The sequence below is a fragment of the Rhea americana genome, unplaced genomic scaffold (genome assembly GCF_003343005.1).
Source record: "Rhea americana isolate MKP2758 unplaced genomic scaffold, rheAme1 scaffold_508, whole genome shotgun sequence".
Lineage (NCBI taxonomy): Eukaryota > Metazoa > Chordata > Aves > Rheiformes > Rheidae > Rhea > Rhea americana.
Genome location: NW_028186655.1, coordinates 176,499 through 193,637, shown reverse-complemented (window position 1 = coordinate 193,637; position 17,139 = coordinate 176,499). Strand labels below are relative to the sequence as shown.

Below are 17,139 nucleotides of genomic sequence, written 5' to 3'. Positions count from 1 at the left end.
GCGCCCGGGCCCTCGTCGCGCGGAGGGTTCGTCCCTCCTTCGAGGCGTCGGCGCAGRCGAGTGAAAGCGCATCTGCGGCCACAGCGGATTTCGCGGGAGCCGCGTTTCCTCGGTGGCTTTCTCGCGGGGCCGGCGAGCGCCGGCGAGGCGATGCCGTGTCGGCCGGMGCAGAAGGAGCCAGCGGGAGCGGGTTTTCCTTCCCTGCCCGCCCTCCGTGCGCCTTGTTCCCTCCATCCGTCCGTGCTGCGAAAGAACCAAACCCAGGGGGTTAACCTGAAGTGACTGCCGCTGTCGTGTCCGGGCGGATCCCCGGATCCCCGGATCGCGGATCCCCTTGTAGGGACGTTGCCCTGCAGTAACACAAGCTCGCCTAGCACCTGGGAAATCCGCACCGCGAACCCCCGGCGTGAGCGGCAGCACGAGAACGGGGCCCGCCCCGGGTGCTGCCTGCGATCGCAGTGCTGCCCGCGGCCGTGCAGGCAGGGTGGTGACGTGACGGCTGGCCGCCCCTTGCCTGTGCCATTGCTTCCGCCATGGGTCAAACAGCCAGTGGTATCACAACAGTCTGGGGAGCAAAAGCTCAGGACGATTCAGCCACGAGTTCCTGAGTTTTGACTCGGCACAGGCATAACCCCGCAGAGGAGCTGAACCAAAGGCTGCTCTGTGTTGGGAAATGGCTCAAAGTTGTGTAGACTTTTTCCTTCCCACCAACCAGGGGCTTGGGCTTTCTACCACACATTCCAGAGTTCCCTGTTCCAAGTTGTCTGGCAAAGGCATAGCACCAGAATATTGCTGCCTGCAGAGCAGTGTTCCCTAATACCGGAGGTGGAAGGTGSAGTTCATACGCTGCTATGTGGCGTTACGTGCTAGCAGCTGGACTGTGTTCTTAGGCTCGTGCATGTAATCACACTCTGACAAACGTCTCGCACGCGGATATCCTCACCACAGTTCGGAAAACTGCAGATCTGACACGGTGGTAAACTGCARGTATCCTTTTGTGACTCCCACTGTGTAGTTTCTGCAGGCTGTCAGTAGCGTGTCAGCTCAACGACRCTGGTCTCAGCACTGAGCCACGCAGTGTGGGGCATCTCACTGTCCTTGCAATGGGAGCTGAGCTCCCTCCGCTGGGGGACAGGCTCCACGGGCCGTGTCGGGATACCTGAGCAGAAGTCGGTGTGTCTTGCTGCTAAAAACCATCACCCTTTTGCAAATCTTTTGTTCCCGTCTTGCCATCCCCATGAATAGTTTGAGCATTTTCAAAGCACTAACAGATCTTTTCACTTCAGGGCTGGTAGGTGGATATAGCTGCTCCTTGTGTGGGTGTATCTGACATGTCACCGCTGAGTGCTTGTGACACCCGCTGCTGCCTTTCCAATTGGTTTTGGCAGTTTCTAAAGAGTAGCTGCAGCTTCTGCCTTGTAGCCTGCAGGTGGAAAGAATGCAAAAACAGAACGTAGAGGGAACAGGCTGGGGGCTGGGGCGGGGGAAGGCGGATTCAGAAGGTACTGCAAGAAGTACCTTCCTTTACTTTAGCTATGTTTCATCCTGAGCAGTGACTTTCTGGGCTTGAGAAGATCATGCAGGTGGGGGAAGAGGATCAGACCGCACGTCTGTAGTGGYGGGTCAGTGGCTGCAGAATTTCTGGGTGCTGACAAAGAATGATGTAACCAGGACTTACCCGCTCCTCAGCAAGAGACTTGCTCTTGTCTGGCCGGAACAGGAGGCTGCTAGCTCTCAGGACCTCAAACRTCCCAGTTGCTTCCAGTCACTATTTGTGAAGGACTGCAGGAGCGATGGTGAAAGATGTATGGWCCAGTAGGAAAATGGTGTGGCTGCAGTACTCTGCAGAACTTGAAAAGCCTCACAGATTACCGCTGGCTTTGCGTGCTTTCCCTCTTGCGTTGACATCCCCGTAGAGCCCTGCTTCCTGCTATTTGTGCCCCATGCCCTGCTCCGGAGTTGGTGGAGATGTCAGGGTAGTTCTCTGGCCACCAGAGTCGATGTGGGTTGCTTGGGAAGCATGGAGGATGCCYGAGTTTCCAGGAACTGTTGCCAGCCTTCCTTCCAGCAAAACCAGGTGCACGTAAATGGTTTGGACATTTCCATCCCTTGCTAGCTGGGTGTGTAGATGTTGGAAATGCACAATTCTGAGTGGTGCCTAAGCAGCTGCAGGGTGACAGCAAAGCGAGGGCTGGCAAGACTGAAGGTTTTCAAAGAGGTCTGAGGAAGCCAGGTGACGCGTGCCCGGTACTGTAACATCCTGCTGTTCCGTGCAGCATCGGCAGGAGCGAAGGGGAGAGCCTTTCGGAGAGCCAGCAGGCCAAGGTGCCCGAGACTGTCCGGATGCACCGAGCAGCCAGGGGATGCCCCCCCCCAACGGACAGCTGCTGGGGGCACATCAAGGATCTGCCTTGAAGGAGGAGCACAACTCTTTGCATGTGTGCAGAGAAACACCCTGCCTGGCTTTGTGAGTCGGCTGTATTAGGATGTGTTGGAACTTACCTGTTCTGCAGACTTTACTAGTTGAGAACACAGGAGTTTGCATCCCCAAAGGGCACAGGACTGGAGTATCATTGGTGCCTGGAGCTTTTTGAACTTCCTTTGTGCACTTTCATGATTGCTGAGTGTTTTGCTTTAGTGCGTGGACAGTTGGACCCAAAGGGCTCATTCCCTCAACGTGGGGATTCCCACAGCTATCAAGTAGATTCTTTCGCAGTAGCCAAGAAATCTTTACAGCTCTCCTGGAAGTGCAGATGGTGCCAGCAGAACAAACAGCAGTGGTAAGAAAGCTCAAAAATGTGGAGTTTTGCCTGGTTATGGAAAGACCCACTGTCCTTAACCTTTCCTTCCTGTGGTTGCTTGGGAGCATCTTGGGCTGGGGTAGCTGGGACCAATGTCATATGTGGTTTGGAGCAGGTTTGGAGCTGGCATCTTTAGAGAAGACTCTTAGGTGACTGTAGGTCTTGCTGCCAGACTGCTGTTCCCAGCAGGACATGCTGTTCTCCTCCTCAGCCTCTTCTCCTCTGTCCTGAGAAGAGCTCAAGAGTGAGCACTTCTCTCCTTGGCCTGCTGGAGACACCAGCTGACTCTGTGAACGTAGTCCTTCTACCTTATTTGTTTTAAGCTCTGAAGTTCTAGYCTGTGGGTCGTGCTTGCCCTTTCCTTGAGGGACGGGTGGCTGAGAGGCGGCTTTGTAAAGTGAGGAAAGTACCTGACACTTGGAGCTCGCTGTTTAGCTTCCACAGTAGCAAATTCAGGGTTTGCCTACCTCCCTCCAGAAGTGCTGTTCCCAGAGCTCGCCCCCAGCCTCCRGGGGACTCTGGCAGCAGGAAGTCATTTTTTTTTTATCCTGCCTGAGAGSAGAGTTTAAACTCTGCCCCTCCTGGCTGCTCGTTGCACAGGGCATGCACCTGCGTGGCAGCTGGCTGTCCTTCGTTTCACCTTGCGCCGGGGAGGTGGCGGGGGCCACATTCGCGCTGCTGCTCCTGCGAGGCCGCTGCGTGGGAGAGGGGTCTCCAGGGGGATCCAAGGGGTGATCCCGTGGAAGCTAAGCTGGCGATCGCTTTTGATCTTGTGTTGTGTYAGCCCAGAGGCTCGCCCAAGCTTAGCCGGAGGATGCGTCTCCAGCGAGATGCTCGCCAGGGTGGTACCTCCTGGTGCTGAAAAGGCCACACAGGCCATTTTGCGGGTGGAAAGCAGCGCTCTTGGCTGAGGCTGAGCAGCTTTTCTGCGCCCTGAATTCTGCTTTGCATTCCTTGCGGACGTGTTCAATACTTGCCGTTCCATTTACATGGCTTTATAACACGTTTGAGGCGTTGGGGAGTTAACTCTGATGGGTGACTTGTGAATTGCCTGTGGGTAAATTGCTTGCTGCTGCAAAGGGCTTTTCCACTCCTACCCTTCTTTTTCCTTTTAGTAGATTGAAAATGATGCATTGATAAGTTCTTTGTGATTAAAAGCAGCCCTTCTCTGATTTGTATTGATTAAAGAAAAATCTTCACTAAGGTTTTAATGGAAACAAATGCCTTGATGAGACTGGTGCTGATAACAAGCGTGCACTGATGAACTGGATTAATTTCCCGTACAATCAAAACAAGGCGTATGCTTTGTGCAGAAAGCTCTGCTCCAGTAAACACGTTTTGATCATCAGCTTTTCTGCTCTGAACGTGGCATGTTTGAGGTGAGCTTGCAACGGAGGGGAGGGAGGGCTGTTCGGGGCAGGCTGGGAGCTGGGGAAATAGCTGCAGCAGAGCTGCCACTTGACATGCACGAGCAGCGTTGGCCGAGGCGACGGGAGAGCAGACGGGAGTCGGGGTTGGCTGGTGGGCAGCTGCTGCCTCCGCGCTGTCTGTGCCAGCCTGGGCAGCTCTTGGAGGAGAGGGGCAGGGAGCTCGGAGGTGCAACTTGCTCACAGCTGCCCAGGACGATGGCCTCCCGTGCTGGGAGCGTGCGCGCGTGCTCTGGCTTGTAACACATGACACAGAGGCACGGGAAAGYGCAGTGCTGCTCCTTGGTGCCTTCTGCTGCATTGGGTCTTCCCAGAGTGAGGAGAAGACCCTTGGTGGCATGGAACGTGGTGTCCAGGTGGGCTCTCAGTCCAGCTGGAGGATTTAGCTGGTGGGTATGTCTTTCAGGAATGACTCAGTTCCTTGTGACACCTTCCCCTGGACCATCCAGAGGAGGTCTGTGCTGACATCGCTTTGTAAACGGGACAGGTGGCTGAAGGGCTGCTTATGGTCTGTTTTTTATTACTTGCCTTCCTGCAAACCTCCCTCGTATCCTTGGATTGACTAAGGCTTTCATGGGTGCCTGCTGTGATGCCACTTAGACATGGCCCTGGCAATTCCCTTGGACCTGCCTAGTGTCCAGAAGGCGAGATSACCCGGGCTCAGCACGGTCTCTAAGGAGCCAGTACAGCTGCGGGCTAGCAGCGGGCTGTAGGGGCATCCCAGGGATGTACCTGCGTGGCCCCCAGTGGTTTTGGAGCGTAGATACGAGCGTTTCCCCTGTGGAAGTTCCCAGCAGGGGTGAATGAAAGCAGTTGCCTGCTGGACTGGGAGAATAGTTTACTGTTTAGATAGTGTTCGTTTCACATCATTTCAACCAGTTTGCTCTGGTTTACCAAGCCCTGGCTAGAACTGGTAGAGAAGGCTAGCGTGAGACATGCTCAGGGATGTCACGCAGACGTGTCTAAACTACAGATGGCAGCAGGGTCAGTACTGTTAATGTCCAGCTCAAATTGGCCTGTGACGGTTGTCACAGCATACAAGAGTGTAAAAGAGGTGGAAGCAGGGACAGGTGACCCAGGAGGACTGTAGAGACACTGAGCCAGCAGGGATGGCCAGAGCCCACGGGGAGTAGCTCCTATGTTAATGGCAAAAGGAAGACCAGGGAAAATATGGGCCTGCTGCTGAATGGGGTAGAAGAYCTGGTGACAGGGGACGTGGAAAAGGCTGAGGTACTCCATGTCTTCATTGCCTTGGTCTTTACTGGTAGGACTGGCCCTCAGTAATCTCAGCCCTCTGAGACCAATGGATAAGTCTGGAGCAATGAAGACTTACCTTCAGTAGAAGAGGATCAGGTTAGGGAACGTCCGGAGAAACTGGACGTACACGAGTYCATGGGACAAGATGGGATGCACCCGTGAGCACTGAGGGAGCTGGCTGATGCTGTTGCAAGGTCTCTCTTGATACTTGTTGAAAGGTTGTGCTGATCCACAAGGGAGGTTCTTGAGGACTGGCGGAAAGCAAATGTCACTCCTGTCTTGAAGAAGCAGGATCTGGAAATGACCGGCCAGTCAGCCTCACCTGGGAAGGCAGTGGAGCCACTAATTCTAGAAACCATTTTCAAGCGAGGAACGTGGCTGAGAGTAGTCAGCGTAGATTTGCAAAGGGGAAATTGTGCTTAACRAGTCTAATAGCCTTCTACAATGAGTAGCTTGGTGAATGATGGGAGAGCGGTGGATGTTGTTTATGTTGGCTTTAGTAAGGCTTTCAACCTTTCAACACTGTCTCTCCTAATGTCCTTGTAGACAAACTGATGAAGGCTAGATAAGTAGACGGCAAGGTGAACTGACAGCTGGCTGAGCTGCTGGGCTCAGAGGGTTATGATCAGAGGCATAAAGTCCAGTGGGAGGCCACTCACTAGTGGTGTCACCCAGGAGTTGGTACTGGGGCCAATGCTCTTCAACRTCTTCTTTAGTGACCTGGGTGAAGGGACAGAGTGCCTCCTCAGCAAGCTTGCTGATAATCSAAATCTGGGAGGGGTRGCTCCKATACCAGAAGGCTGTRCTGCCATTCAGGGGGACCTGGACAGGCTGGAGAGGTGGTCAGAGAGGAACCTCGTGAAGGTCATCAAAGGCAAGTGCASGGTCCTGCACCTAGGGAGGAATAACCCCAGGCACCAGTATGGGCTGGGGGCTGAGCTGCTGGAGAGCAGCTCTGCAGAGAAGGACCTGGGAGTGCTGGTGGACAACAAGTTCACCATGATCCAGCAATGTGCTCTTGTGGCTAAGGCAGYCAATCCTGGGCTGCAWGAGGCAGAGCACTAGCAGGAGGTCGAAGGTGATTCTGCCGCTCTACTCGGCCCTGGTGAGGCTACACCTGGTGTGCTGGGTCCGGTTCTGGGCTCCACAACGTAAGAGAGACATGGAGCTACTGCAGTGAGTCCAGTGAAAGGCCAATAAGATGATGAATGAACTGGAGCATCTCTCCTATGAGGAAAGGCTGAGGGCTGGGACTGATCAGACTGGAGAAGAGAAGTCTTGTCAGTGTGTATAAWTAAATACCTGACGGGGGACAGTGAGGTAGACAAAGCCAGACTCTTGTTCAGTGGTGCCCAGTGACAGGATGAGAAGCAATGGGCACAGACTGAAATTCACTTTAAACCTGAATCACTTCTTAGAGCTATGCCTTGGCCTTGACCTCCACAGGGCACACGACCTGAAAACGTTCAACGTCATTGAGTTATGTGCAAACTGTGAGACCAACCCATGCTTAGAGTGACTGGGACTGTGAGTGTTGGTGAGCTTATAAACCAGACAGGACCTCACTTTGTGCTTTGCATCTAAAGATTTAATGCTAGCTGGGAAGGACAAACGCATTAGGGTGGCATATAGCCTGAATCAAAGTCCCATTAGGTCATGTCCTTCCTTCTCTAATACCTTCAGTGTCCCCACTAGACACCAGCCTGAGCAGATATCTCATCTGCAAAGATGGAGCTGGGAGCAATTTGTGTCCTCATCTTCCTCGGTTAAAGGTTTTCTGCTTCTTTTTTTCTAGGGTAAGTTCACACTGCTGCGAGACACCAGAACAGATGGCAGCTTCCTCGTGCACCATTTCCTCTCCTTCTATCTCAGAGGTACGTGAATGGCTGGACTCTGCAAGGCAGAGGTTCACCGTTGTCCACTCCTTGGAGGTTTCTTCTGCATGAAGTGGTTGAAAGCGAGCAGAGGCTGGTTTTGCAGAGCGAGGCGTCCTGTGATTAGTGCAAGGCACTGGGGTCAGGASTTGTGGGTCCCAGCCCTGACTTGTTCTTGGGATTTGCTCCGGTTCCTTGGGCACATCCCTCGATCTCTTTGCCACTTGTTTCATCATTAGTGCAATGAACACGGTAAATCGCTTGGGCGTCCGAGAGTGAAGTGTTGAGTATAACCTGCTCACTAGCCAGATGTTTTCTAACGTGATTAAAAAAATATCAGGAAAACTGACAAATAGATAAGCTGTCAGTGAGTAAGGAAAAAGCGGGACTGACAAGTTGCCTAATTGCTTTTCTGCTGATGGTTTCACCCATGAATAGCCTGTCAGCCCCTGTCAAGTGGGCATCTCACTGGACTGTGTCAAGTATTGGTGTGGGGAGTCCTGGGCTCCCCCGGCAGGTGCTGACGGTGTGAACCGCATTTCAAAGGGACAGCCCTGCCGGGCGCTTCCTTAGGCTCTGTCCGAGTGCCTGCATGGCTCTGCCGCCGTGCCGACCTGCGGCGCTGCCYGTCTGCCCGGGAGAAATCCCCCGTCCCCTGTGGTTACGGAGTGCTGTGGGATTGCTATTGCAGCTCGGTGCGTGTCCGCTTGCTTTCAGCCTCTCCTCTCCACCCTGGGTCCTGCCTGTCTACCTCTGGCCGTGTCTGCAGCACATCCACGTTGTCCAAGTGTTTGCAGCATTCGGGAGCTCCCAGATGGTTCGTGGGGCTGTTGATTTCCTGCTGCTCATGTTCTGYGTCCTGCTCCCCGGCAGGGAGAAACAAATACATGGGTTTTGTCCCTACCCAAACCATGAGGCCAGGTGGTCGCGTGCTGGCTTTTCCCAAATCACATTCTACGGAGATGTCTTTGTCAAAATGGCTCGTTCTATTTGCCTTTCCAGGCAAGGTCCTTTACCCTGTGAGAGCCAAAACGGGCACTTTTGGCACTCTAGTGATTTCAGTAACTTGCGTCATGGTTGGCCATTGGCCTCCTTGCAGTGAGATCTGCAAACTGCCAGATGATCCCAGGACACCACGGAATGAGGCAGAAAAGGGGTCTACTGCTCCTGTTATGCCAGCTTTTCCTTACTCTCATTCCTTTTTTTCCCCGTCTGTTTAAAAAGAGAAATCCCCAAACTGAGGAAGACCCATGGAAACGTGAAAACCGACAGCCCAGCCAAGAGCAAGYGAGGGGCTCCCATCTCGCTTCAAGGCCTTTCAAGGATTTCTGACCTGGCTGCTGTGACTTAACAACGGCAGTTTGCAAAGTTGAAATGCTAACGTGTCTTTTGTCTTCTCGCGCAGCTGGCTGYAAGGTGTGCTTTGTGGCCCTGCTCCAGTCCTTCAGCCACTATAACATCGTAGCGCAGAAGCTGGTAAGTCTCTGGGTTAACAGGTTCCAGCCGGGGTAGCGTCCATCAGGTAGAAAAGAGTGAAAATGRGGAATGGAGATTGCACGTGGGCAAATTCTCCCAGATATCGGTGGGGCTGATCAGGATTGGTGCTGGGYKCCTGCAGCAGGGGTGGAGAGCATTYMTMGCCCTAAAAGGGAGGTGATRTGGGCGAGGATGCATTGCATGGCCCTGGAGGGGGCAGGTGCAAGGGGCTGGGGAGCTGGGAAGCAGTGCTACGGGCGCCAGCGGGGGTGACACACCGATGGATGATTTAGGGCACATTTGGAAGATTGTCTGCTGATCTACTCGCTCTTGTCGCTTGGAGAAACCTTCCCAGCACTGCTCTTGCTCCGAGGTTTAGCCCTTCATCAGGTGCTGGTCTGCCATGCTCTGGCAGGACCCCCGGCTCGCCTCGCTGCCCGGGAGGCCCGAGGTGCCTTTTGTCCCCTGCCCCTGGGTGATGCCGTGGGCTGAGATACCTGGCAAATTCAGGCTGATGCAGTGAGGTACCACATGCCTCTTCTGGCCTCCAGGCCAAGCCATGAGTCTCAGGTGTCTGAGGGTACGTACTGACACGTCTCCTTCCCGTCGTGAGTCAGGCAAGGATTATGTGTGCCTTCAAGTGAGGAGATTGAGAAACAAAGTAGGCTGGGTCATTCCCAGTGGCAGCAAAGCAGCCTCAGCTCTGACCTGCATCTGCTGGCTGTCCATGAGACACGCAGCAGACATGAAACACTCCGGCGTGAAGTCCAGATGGGCTTCCAGAGATGAGTGCTCGCACTGGTCCTCCCTCCACTGYTTTTGTGTGAAATCCCAGCAGCACTTCTGCTTGTAAAGACACCAAGGTGCTGGAGCACCAGGTGTTATAATAACGGCGTATTCCCCACTGTAAGCCTGGTTTGAGTTTTGGTGCTTGCTGAAACAACTATTTATTTCAGTACTCAGTTTTTAACTTTTTAAAAGAGGTAAGTGGTCTGAGAGCTCAGACCTAAGGAAAATAAAAACAAACTGAGCAAACGCCACGTTTCTGGGTGAGGTTTARCTCTTCCCCTCACTCAGAAGCTCAACATACTTTTCCCCTGCCGAGCAGATTTCCCACTGCCAAKAAGGTCTGTCTCTGGGGACATGGAATGGGTCTGGCCTTCATGCTGTGGAGAGGAGGAAACCTTGGAGGAAACCTGTGGACAGGAAATGGGACAGAGCAACTGGTGCAGGCAGCAGATTCAGCTGCTAGATTTGGGATCGCCGTCTGCTCTAAAAGCAGAGGCGTTTGTCRGTGTGCTCCCTGGCGCGGTGAAATTTCCCAGTGCTGAGCTCACGTGTGTGCTTTTAATAGGTGGTGGTGTCACTTCTGTCCTGGGAGCGTCTGAGGAGCGAGAGAACAGGAGGATTAGCTGGGGCACACGTGCAACACCGCTTGAAGCGACCTCCTGCCTGRCGCTTGGGGCAGAGAGGTTACTCTGCTGGAGAGGGGCGCTGAGCAGAACAGCACTGTTTGCCCAGGGGAGCGCCGAGGGGCGACTGCGTTCGCCTCCAGCGGCGAGTTGGCCCCGTGCCTTTGGTTTCAGGTCTCTGAGTCAGTCTTACGTTATAACTTCACAAGTGTCTGTGCCGTTGCTGTTGCAAATTGCTCCTAAACTTGGAGGAGTTGGAGGTTGTGGCATYGGTTATTTATATCTGCCTGAGCTTCCGTAAGAGCTTGCCTTTGCTTTAATTCTTTGCTTAAATGAACACATCAGGCTTAGCAAAAGTGGTTCTTGGCAGGGCACTTTTGCTCTTAGACTTGCTTATGGTCAGAATTTGCTATGTTTACAGCGAGTGGTATAGCAGTGCCGCTGTAGATCCCTTGTCGGAGACCAGCGGAGATGTCGTTTGCACAAATGCAGCAAACCCTGATTTCCAGCACTGCTCCAAGCTGAGACATGCTGYGACTTGGTGTGCTGCCTGCTCCAGCACACGGCTGGCTGCTCCCACCCCACATCCTCTTCCTCAGTGGCAACCTTCAGATCAGCTGCCTGGCTCTCTGMGTTGGCCAGGAGAATTGCAGGGCGTCAGACTGTGGTTGCTCAAGGAAAAGGCAAGTGGTGGGAAGAATCTGGCCCATGGGCAGCCCCCTGGGCTAAGTTGTCCCATCTACAGGTCACATCTCCCATGCCTAATCATTGCTAGGAGCAGGTTGCCTGCTTATGAAGGTCCAAAGAGCTTCCTAACTTAGCGATTGCTCCTGTTTCTGCTGGGGATCGGTGGTCCCAGGTCCTGAGAAGCGTTTGCAGGTCATGCACCACCGTGGCACATGGTTTCTGCTCGTGTAAAGTTGGCCCGTTTGCACTGCCGAGTGAGGTCCTATCAGTGCAGACCGTCCCCACGGGTTGCGGAACAGCTTTGTCCGGCGCGCAGGGAAGACGGCGTTTGCTCGGCGCGTTTGGAGCGCCGGCAGTGCAGAGCCCAGCYGGTTCCTGGTGCTGCCTGGCCGGCGGGCGCATCCACTCACTCGCACAAGGAGGGATTGAATCCGGTTTGGTGAGCCTGAATATGGTCATTCGAGGCTGGAGAGGGAGCTCTGGCCTCCCCAGAGCAAYGCTGCTGAAGCCAGGCTAGTATTATACAGTCTTTATGGCGGTATTTTTTGGATCCTGTCCTTGTAGCCTCTGATGTGTGGGGATACACTGAATATATATATGTATATGATTTTTCTGCCTACACTGGCTCTGCAATACTGGCTTCACACTTTTCCTTTCCTGTAAATCCCACTCTTTTCGTGGGGATCTGCACTGAATTTTAAGGGACGGCAGGGGCTATTAATGTTACCGGTCACGACCTTCTAGAGAACATGCTGGGCTGGAGCAACGCTAATGGTACCGAGGCAGCTTGCCAGAGCRGTGTTCCCACCCTCGCTTATACAGTGTTTGTTTTGTTTGAAAGGAGAAAAAAATCTATTTGTCCCCGGCTGGCCTCCCTCTCGCCTGCTGCCCCGTGTGCCGCTGCAGYCCGGGGGTCGCAGACCGCAGAGCGTTGCCGGTCGCTTGTTCTCCCCGGCAGTAGATGGGCGAGAGGAGACCTGGGAGAGCTGCCCGGTCACAAATTGTCGCGCTCTGTCCACGGCCGTGTTCCCGCCCGGAGTTAATAACCGCCCCCTCGCGAGCTCCGTTACTCGTTCTCTCCTGCAAAYATTTTGCTTTCCCTGATGACACGGTGAGCAGCGAGTGGTGGTTTTGGTTTTAAGGAACGTCGCGGCTGCCAGGCAGAGGGGAGGCGACGGTGCTAGGCCGGGCGGACGCGAGCGATTGTGCCCCGTCGCGGAGCTTTCAGCCTCGGCCATGCCGAGCTGCGATTTCAGAGGCGTTTTCCGGGCTTGAGGGATAAGGGGCAGATTGCCAAAGACAACGTCAACRTCTGCGTGCTGCGACCATGAGGCAGCGAGAGCTTCCGGGGCTGCGAGCGTGCCCTTTGGGTGCTCTGCAACACGGGGACGGGGTTTTAGCGTCCCTCCCCGTGACGGGCTCGCTGTCAGTGAGGCAGGTGCCCTTCGCTAACACCCTTTCCCCCCATCTCCACGCTGTCCCGGTGCTTCCTCCGCCAGCCCCGGAGGTTACAGTCAGGTGGGCRCGTGCAGGCTCTTCCCTGGGAAATAAGCAGAAGTTTTCTGGGCCCAAACTGAGCTCAGAGCAAAGTTGTTTCCTCTTCATCCCTCCAGGCATTAACTCTTGATCCAAGGGGCGGATGCTAGGACTGGTGGGATTGGGTTCTCTGCAGCAGAGAGGGCCATCTCCAGAGGTTTGGGCTGCCGCAGGAGACTGCGGTGGGGTGGCAGGGGCCAGGTCTTCATCCAGCGCTGCATCTGGTGAACCCCTCTGCCCGGTGGCACCCTTGCTTTGAGCAACACCTTCATGCAYCCCCGTTAGGAAGGCATTGGAGCTTCTTGGGAGCTGCTGGTGTGGTCACCCTCCCTCCCTGAAAAGCAGGAGYGCCCACGGGACCTCGTTCCCCTGCTGTAAAACGAGACTGGGCTTGCTGGGTCCACCCAGGTCCTGCATGGCCCAGAGGGGACCCAATTTCCTGCTGTCGCCCGCGAGCGCTGCGGCCCCTCGTCTGCCTCCCTCACGGGACGTGGCTTGGCCGAGGCGAGAGCCGGCCACGTGGTGCCCTTGCGTGCCCGTAGGAAAAGCGGAAAAAACCACCGGCGCGTCGATGCCAGAGAGGTGGACGAGGGAGGAGTTCACGCGCGAGACGCCCGCTTGGCATCGCCGCGTTGAGGTGTGCCCCAGGCAGGACGGGCTGCGGGCACACGCCGGTCCCTCCGACGCTGTCCGCTCCACGACGGGACCTTTTCCCCTCTCTGCAGGGCGTCAGTCTGACGGCRGCCAAGGAGCGGGGCCAGCTGGTCTTCCTGGAAGGCCTGGGGTGCTGCCTCGATGTCCTCTTTGGCGACGAGGAGGAGCGGACCGGACAGCCCCGTCCTCTTCAGTTTATAAGGTAAAACCTCAGCGTTTGGAAGAGGGGGACCTACTCGCTGGAGGGGCCGGGGGGCTCGTGGCCAAAAAGTCCCTAGTGGAGAGGCCATGATAGGGAAGACAGGAGTCCTGGCTTTCCCCGGTGGGCTCGCTGCACAACTCCTCCTCCTCCTCCTCCTCCTCCTCCTCTTGCAGCGAGAGCGCCTCTGACCTCAGAGCCCTGTTCGAGTTCGTGCGGGCGGCGCTGGCTCCGGCCGCCGGCGACGCCTGGCCGGGCCGCGTGCTGCTGGTGGACGACCTGGGCGTCCTGCTCAGCCTGGGCGCCTCACCAGTGGCCGTGCTGGACTTCGTGCACTACTGCCGCGTGGCCGTGTGCTCCCAGCTGCAGGTAGCCGCTCGCCGCCGTGGGGACGGGGACCRGCGTTTGGATGCCCAGGGGGACGGCGAGGAAGCAGCAGGGCTCCTCTGCGCGGGGTGTCCGAGGCGAAAGGGGGCCGCCCCGTTCCCCCGTGTCGTCCCCCTAACGCTGACCTCTTGGGAAGGAGGGATGGGACGGCGGGGCTGCGAGCGCGCTGGACGGAAGCGTGCAGGAGCCTCCGGAGCGCAGCCCGGGCTTCCCCTCCGCATCGCGCCTGCGCGCGAGGGGGTTTTGGAGGCTCTGCGAAGCTCAAGCCGCGGCTCTCAGGGAGGCGGCTTCGTCCCCGGAGCACCAGGGTCCTCCGCAGCCGGTGCTGCCCCGCGGCCCGAGACGGTCGGAAGTTTCAAAGCGCGTTGTAGCGGGCGGTGAGTTCGGCAGGAGGCGAAGCGCTTGGTGGCCCGCGTGGGCTGTGGCGGAAGCTCTCGGGGCGCGTTTGTCCCGGGGCTGGTTGGCGCTGGCGAGCTCCGCGCTGCTTGCCCCAGCCGCGAAGGCTTGTGCAGCAACGGCCCTGGCTGCGCCTTTAGCCGGCGGCCCGGGATCGTTCGGAGAGCTGCCGCTTGCATGGCCTGACCGACCGGTTCGACTGGCAGGCTCCTAGCTGAGGCTTGAGGTATTTTTAGGCTGCGGATATATATATACGCAGCTATATATATATAKAGAGAGAGCAAACTGTTTCGGATCTGTGCACACACATACATGTTTGTGTGTGTTTGGGTATCCGCTGTTCAGTTCCCCAGCGGACTTGAGCGCAGAGCCAGCTGCCGTGCGAGGGGCTGCCCAAGCAGCGTGGTTGGCGCGAGCCCYGTCCCCGATCTCCCCCGTAGCCTGAGCCGATCAGGAGCGAGGCAGGCGCTAACCGCTGCCCGGGCTCTCCCCGCCAGGGCAATGTCGTGGTGCTGGCTCACAGCGGCGACGATTCGGAAGACAAGGAAAACGAGCTGCTCGTGACTTCCCTGTGCCACCACAGCGACCTGATCCTCTGGGCGGAGGGGCTGGCCACTGGCTTCTGCAAGGACGTGCACGGGCAGGTACCGCGCGCCCGTGCCGGCCGCGCTCGGCGTGCTGCGGCTAGCGTGGCAGGGACCGACGCCAGCCCTGCTGCCGTCGCCCACGTCCCCTCCGCTGCGGGGGCGAGTGAGCTGCATCGGTGCCGTCCTGCTGCCGGCAGCCTCTCCCATCCCCAGGAGCGGGAAAGCAGCTGCGGCAYGGGGCTGCGTCCCGCACCGCGGTGGCGGCATGCGAGCATCTCGTTGTGGGGAAGCTTCTGCAAGTGTCCTGTGTGGGCATCACCACCCAGCTGCAGCCCAGCAGTCCCTTTTATGCCTTTTCCTTTGCAGCTGAAAATAATTCGGAGAGCATCCCTGCAGCTGGGAGGGGAGCAGGACGTCCTCCAGATCTACCAGTACAAGATCCAGGACAAGAACGTCACCTTTTTTGCCAGAGGGCTGTCGGCCGCCGTCCTGTGAGGCTGCGGCGCGGCGCCCCGAGAGCGGCGCGGGGCCTGGCACGAAGGGCCGGGGAGCTGGTCCCGGGGGCTGCACGTGCCACCAAARCGCCTCCGCGAGCAGCGCAGCGGATTGACCCCGGCGGGAGGCTTAAGCCTGTGCTGAGCCGCAGGGATTAGCTCGCCTGCGGCTCGCTGCGTCCCTTTGTCCTCCCGGCCCGGCTCCTGCCAAACGGCGGCCCGGAGCAAGAGCGCGGCTTGCAGCATCGACCGTCCGAGCATGTCCGCGCGAGTGGGGGGCTACACRCCGGGGCGCTGCGCCCGGGGCCACCCCACCCTCGCGCTGGCATTCAGCGAGATGACACAGGGCGGGCGGAGGCAGGGATGGTCCYGGAGCATGTTGCAATTCCTACCTTTCTCCCAGCTCTGGCACCGAACGGATTTGTTCAACTCCCAACTTGCCCAGAATTAAAAAAACTGTATAGTGATGTGCACCTAGTCCCTCGCCTCRCTGCGCCAAGACCCAGAGCTGCCTCGCTTTGTCGCTTCCGCGCTTTGTTGCCTCGTTTCCCCCGTTTTCCCGTGAAGCCCCGTGCCCCCTGGGTCCGTGCGGCGGCAGCGTGCTGCGCACGCCCACGGCCACGGGTTCTCACACCATCTGCCAGCCTGGCTGAGGGCTCGTAGCCGCTCGGGTTGGTTAGACGGAGGTTGCAGGCGTGCAGGAACCGCCACCGTTTGCRTCGAAGCACAGAGCCGCGGGCTGCGAGGAGCTGCTCTTGGCCGGGCCCCGGGGCACGCAAGCCAGAGCAGCAGAGCAGCCGCGCGTTTCCCGGCGGTTCAAGCCTTTCCGAACCAGCAGCGCTCCGCCTGTGCGAGAGCTGGAGTGAATCCCACAGCTCTGCCGAGCCAAGGCCGCTCAGCGCGTCCGTGGCGAACCAAGGCCTCGCACCAGAGTGACCCCGAGGGAAGCCAGCGCGGAAAGCAGAGGTCAGGCTGGAGGCGATCGATGGTGGGACGCAGCGGCCTTGCTCGGGGACGGCCCGTGTCTGCGTGCTCAGGGTCACCGCTGCTCACGGCCGCTCGCTTGCAAGCCACTGCGATAACACTGCAGTTGGCGCGTGGTCACAGCTCACTGCATAAAACGGCGAGGGGGTGGGGGGGGCCCAGCCGAAGGTTACACCTTCTCTGGTCCCTCGGTTGGAGCATCCCATGGTCTTAGCTGGGCAGCAGCTGTTGGAGTTGAGACCCAGCAGGGAAAGGGCCACCAAGCCGGGAATGCGGGAACAGGTCCCTTGGAAAGGGAGGCAGCTGGGAGGGATGTGATGGTATGGACAGCGCTGCCTGCAGCAGGGACCACCCCGAACCACCAGAGCCTGATGGGGGCTGGAAAAAACCCTCTCCCTCCCTGCTTCCCCACCAGATCCTCTCCTAGGGCTGCTCTGCTTTCCCACACGGACCCCGGYGTGGGGATGCTCTGGCGTGGGGACGCCTGGCCCAGCACAGCACTGCCAGCCTCGATTTGTTGCCGTTAGCTCTCGCTCCGCTCAGCCAGGCCGGGCATCACGTCCACAGCGCTGCGCCAGCGCGGCTCTCCCGGCCGGCGAGGAAAGCCCAGCCGCTGCCTCTGCCCGGCAAATCCGGCTCCGTGGGGCCGGGTGGCCTGCTGCTGCGCCCCGCCTGTGGGGGTGCCACTGGTCCCGGTGCCCCATCCGCTCCCGTTCCCCCAGTGCCCCAGAACTGCCAGGGTCTGGTCTGCCTCCGGCCCTGCCATGCCCTCTGCGCCCAGGGCCCCCGGTGCCCGCGTCGCCCCCGGCCCCTCTCCACGTGCTCCCGCGGCCGCCGAGCCGCTTCCGCCCTCCCACGTGCGCCGCACCCCGCGCGCGGGGGGGCGTGTCCCAGCGCGGTGGGCGTGTCCTAGCTCGGGGGCGTGTCCTAGCGCGGCGGGCGAATCCCAGCGCGGCCCGCGTGTCCCA

The 17,139-nt window shown here is 57.8% G+C and overlaps 1 protein-coding gene across 1 annotated transcript; it reads left to right on the top strand.

Annotated features, from left to right (window-relative positions):
* Window positions 1-867: 867 nt before the first annotated feature.
* On the top strand, window positions 868-15,654 carry ELP6 (elongator acetyltransferase complex subunit 6). Its single transcript, XM_085317812.1, has 8 exons — window positions 868-987; window positions 1,554-2,780; window positions 7,281-7,359; window positions 8,765-8,835; window positions 13,196-13,326; window positions 13,500-13,692; window positions 14,604-14,750; window positions 15,060-15,654. The coding sequence occupies exons 2-8, from the start codon at window positions 2,754-2,756 to the stop codon at window positions 15,186-15,188; spliced, it is 777 nt and encodes a 258-aa protein (XP_085173938.1). The 5' UTR covers window positions 868-987; window positions 1,554-2,753; the 3' UTR covers window positions 15,189-15,654.
* Window positions 15,655-17,139: the final 1,485 nt, after the last annotated feature.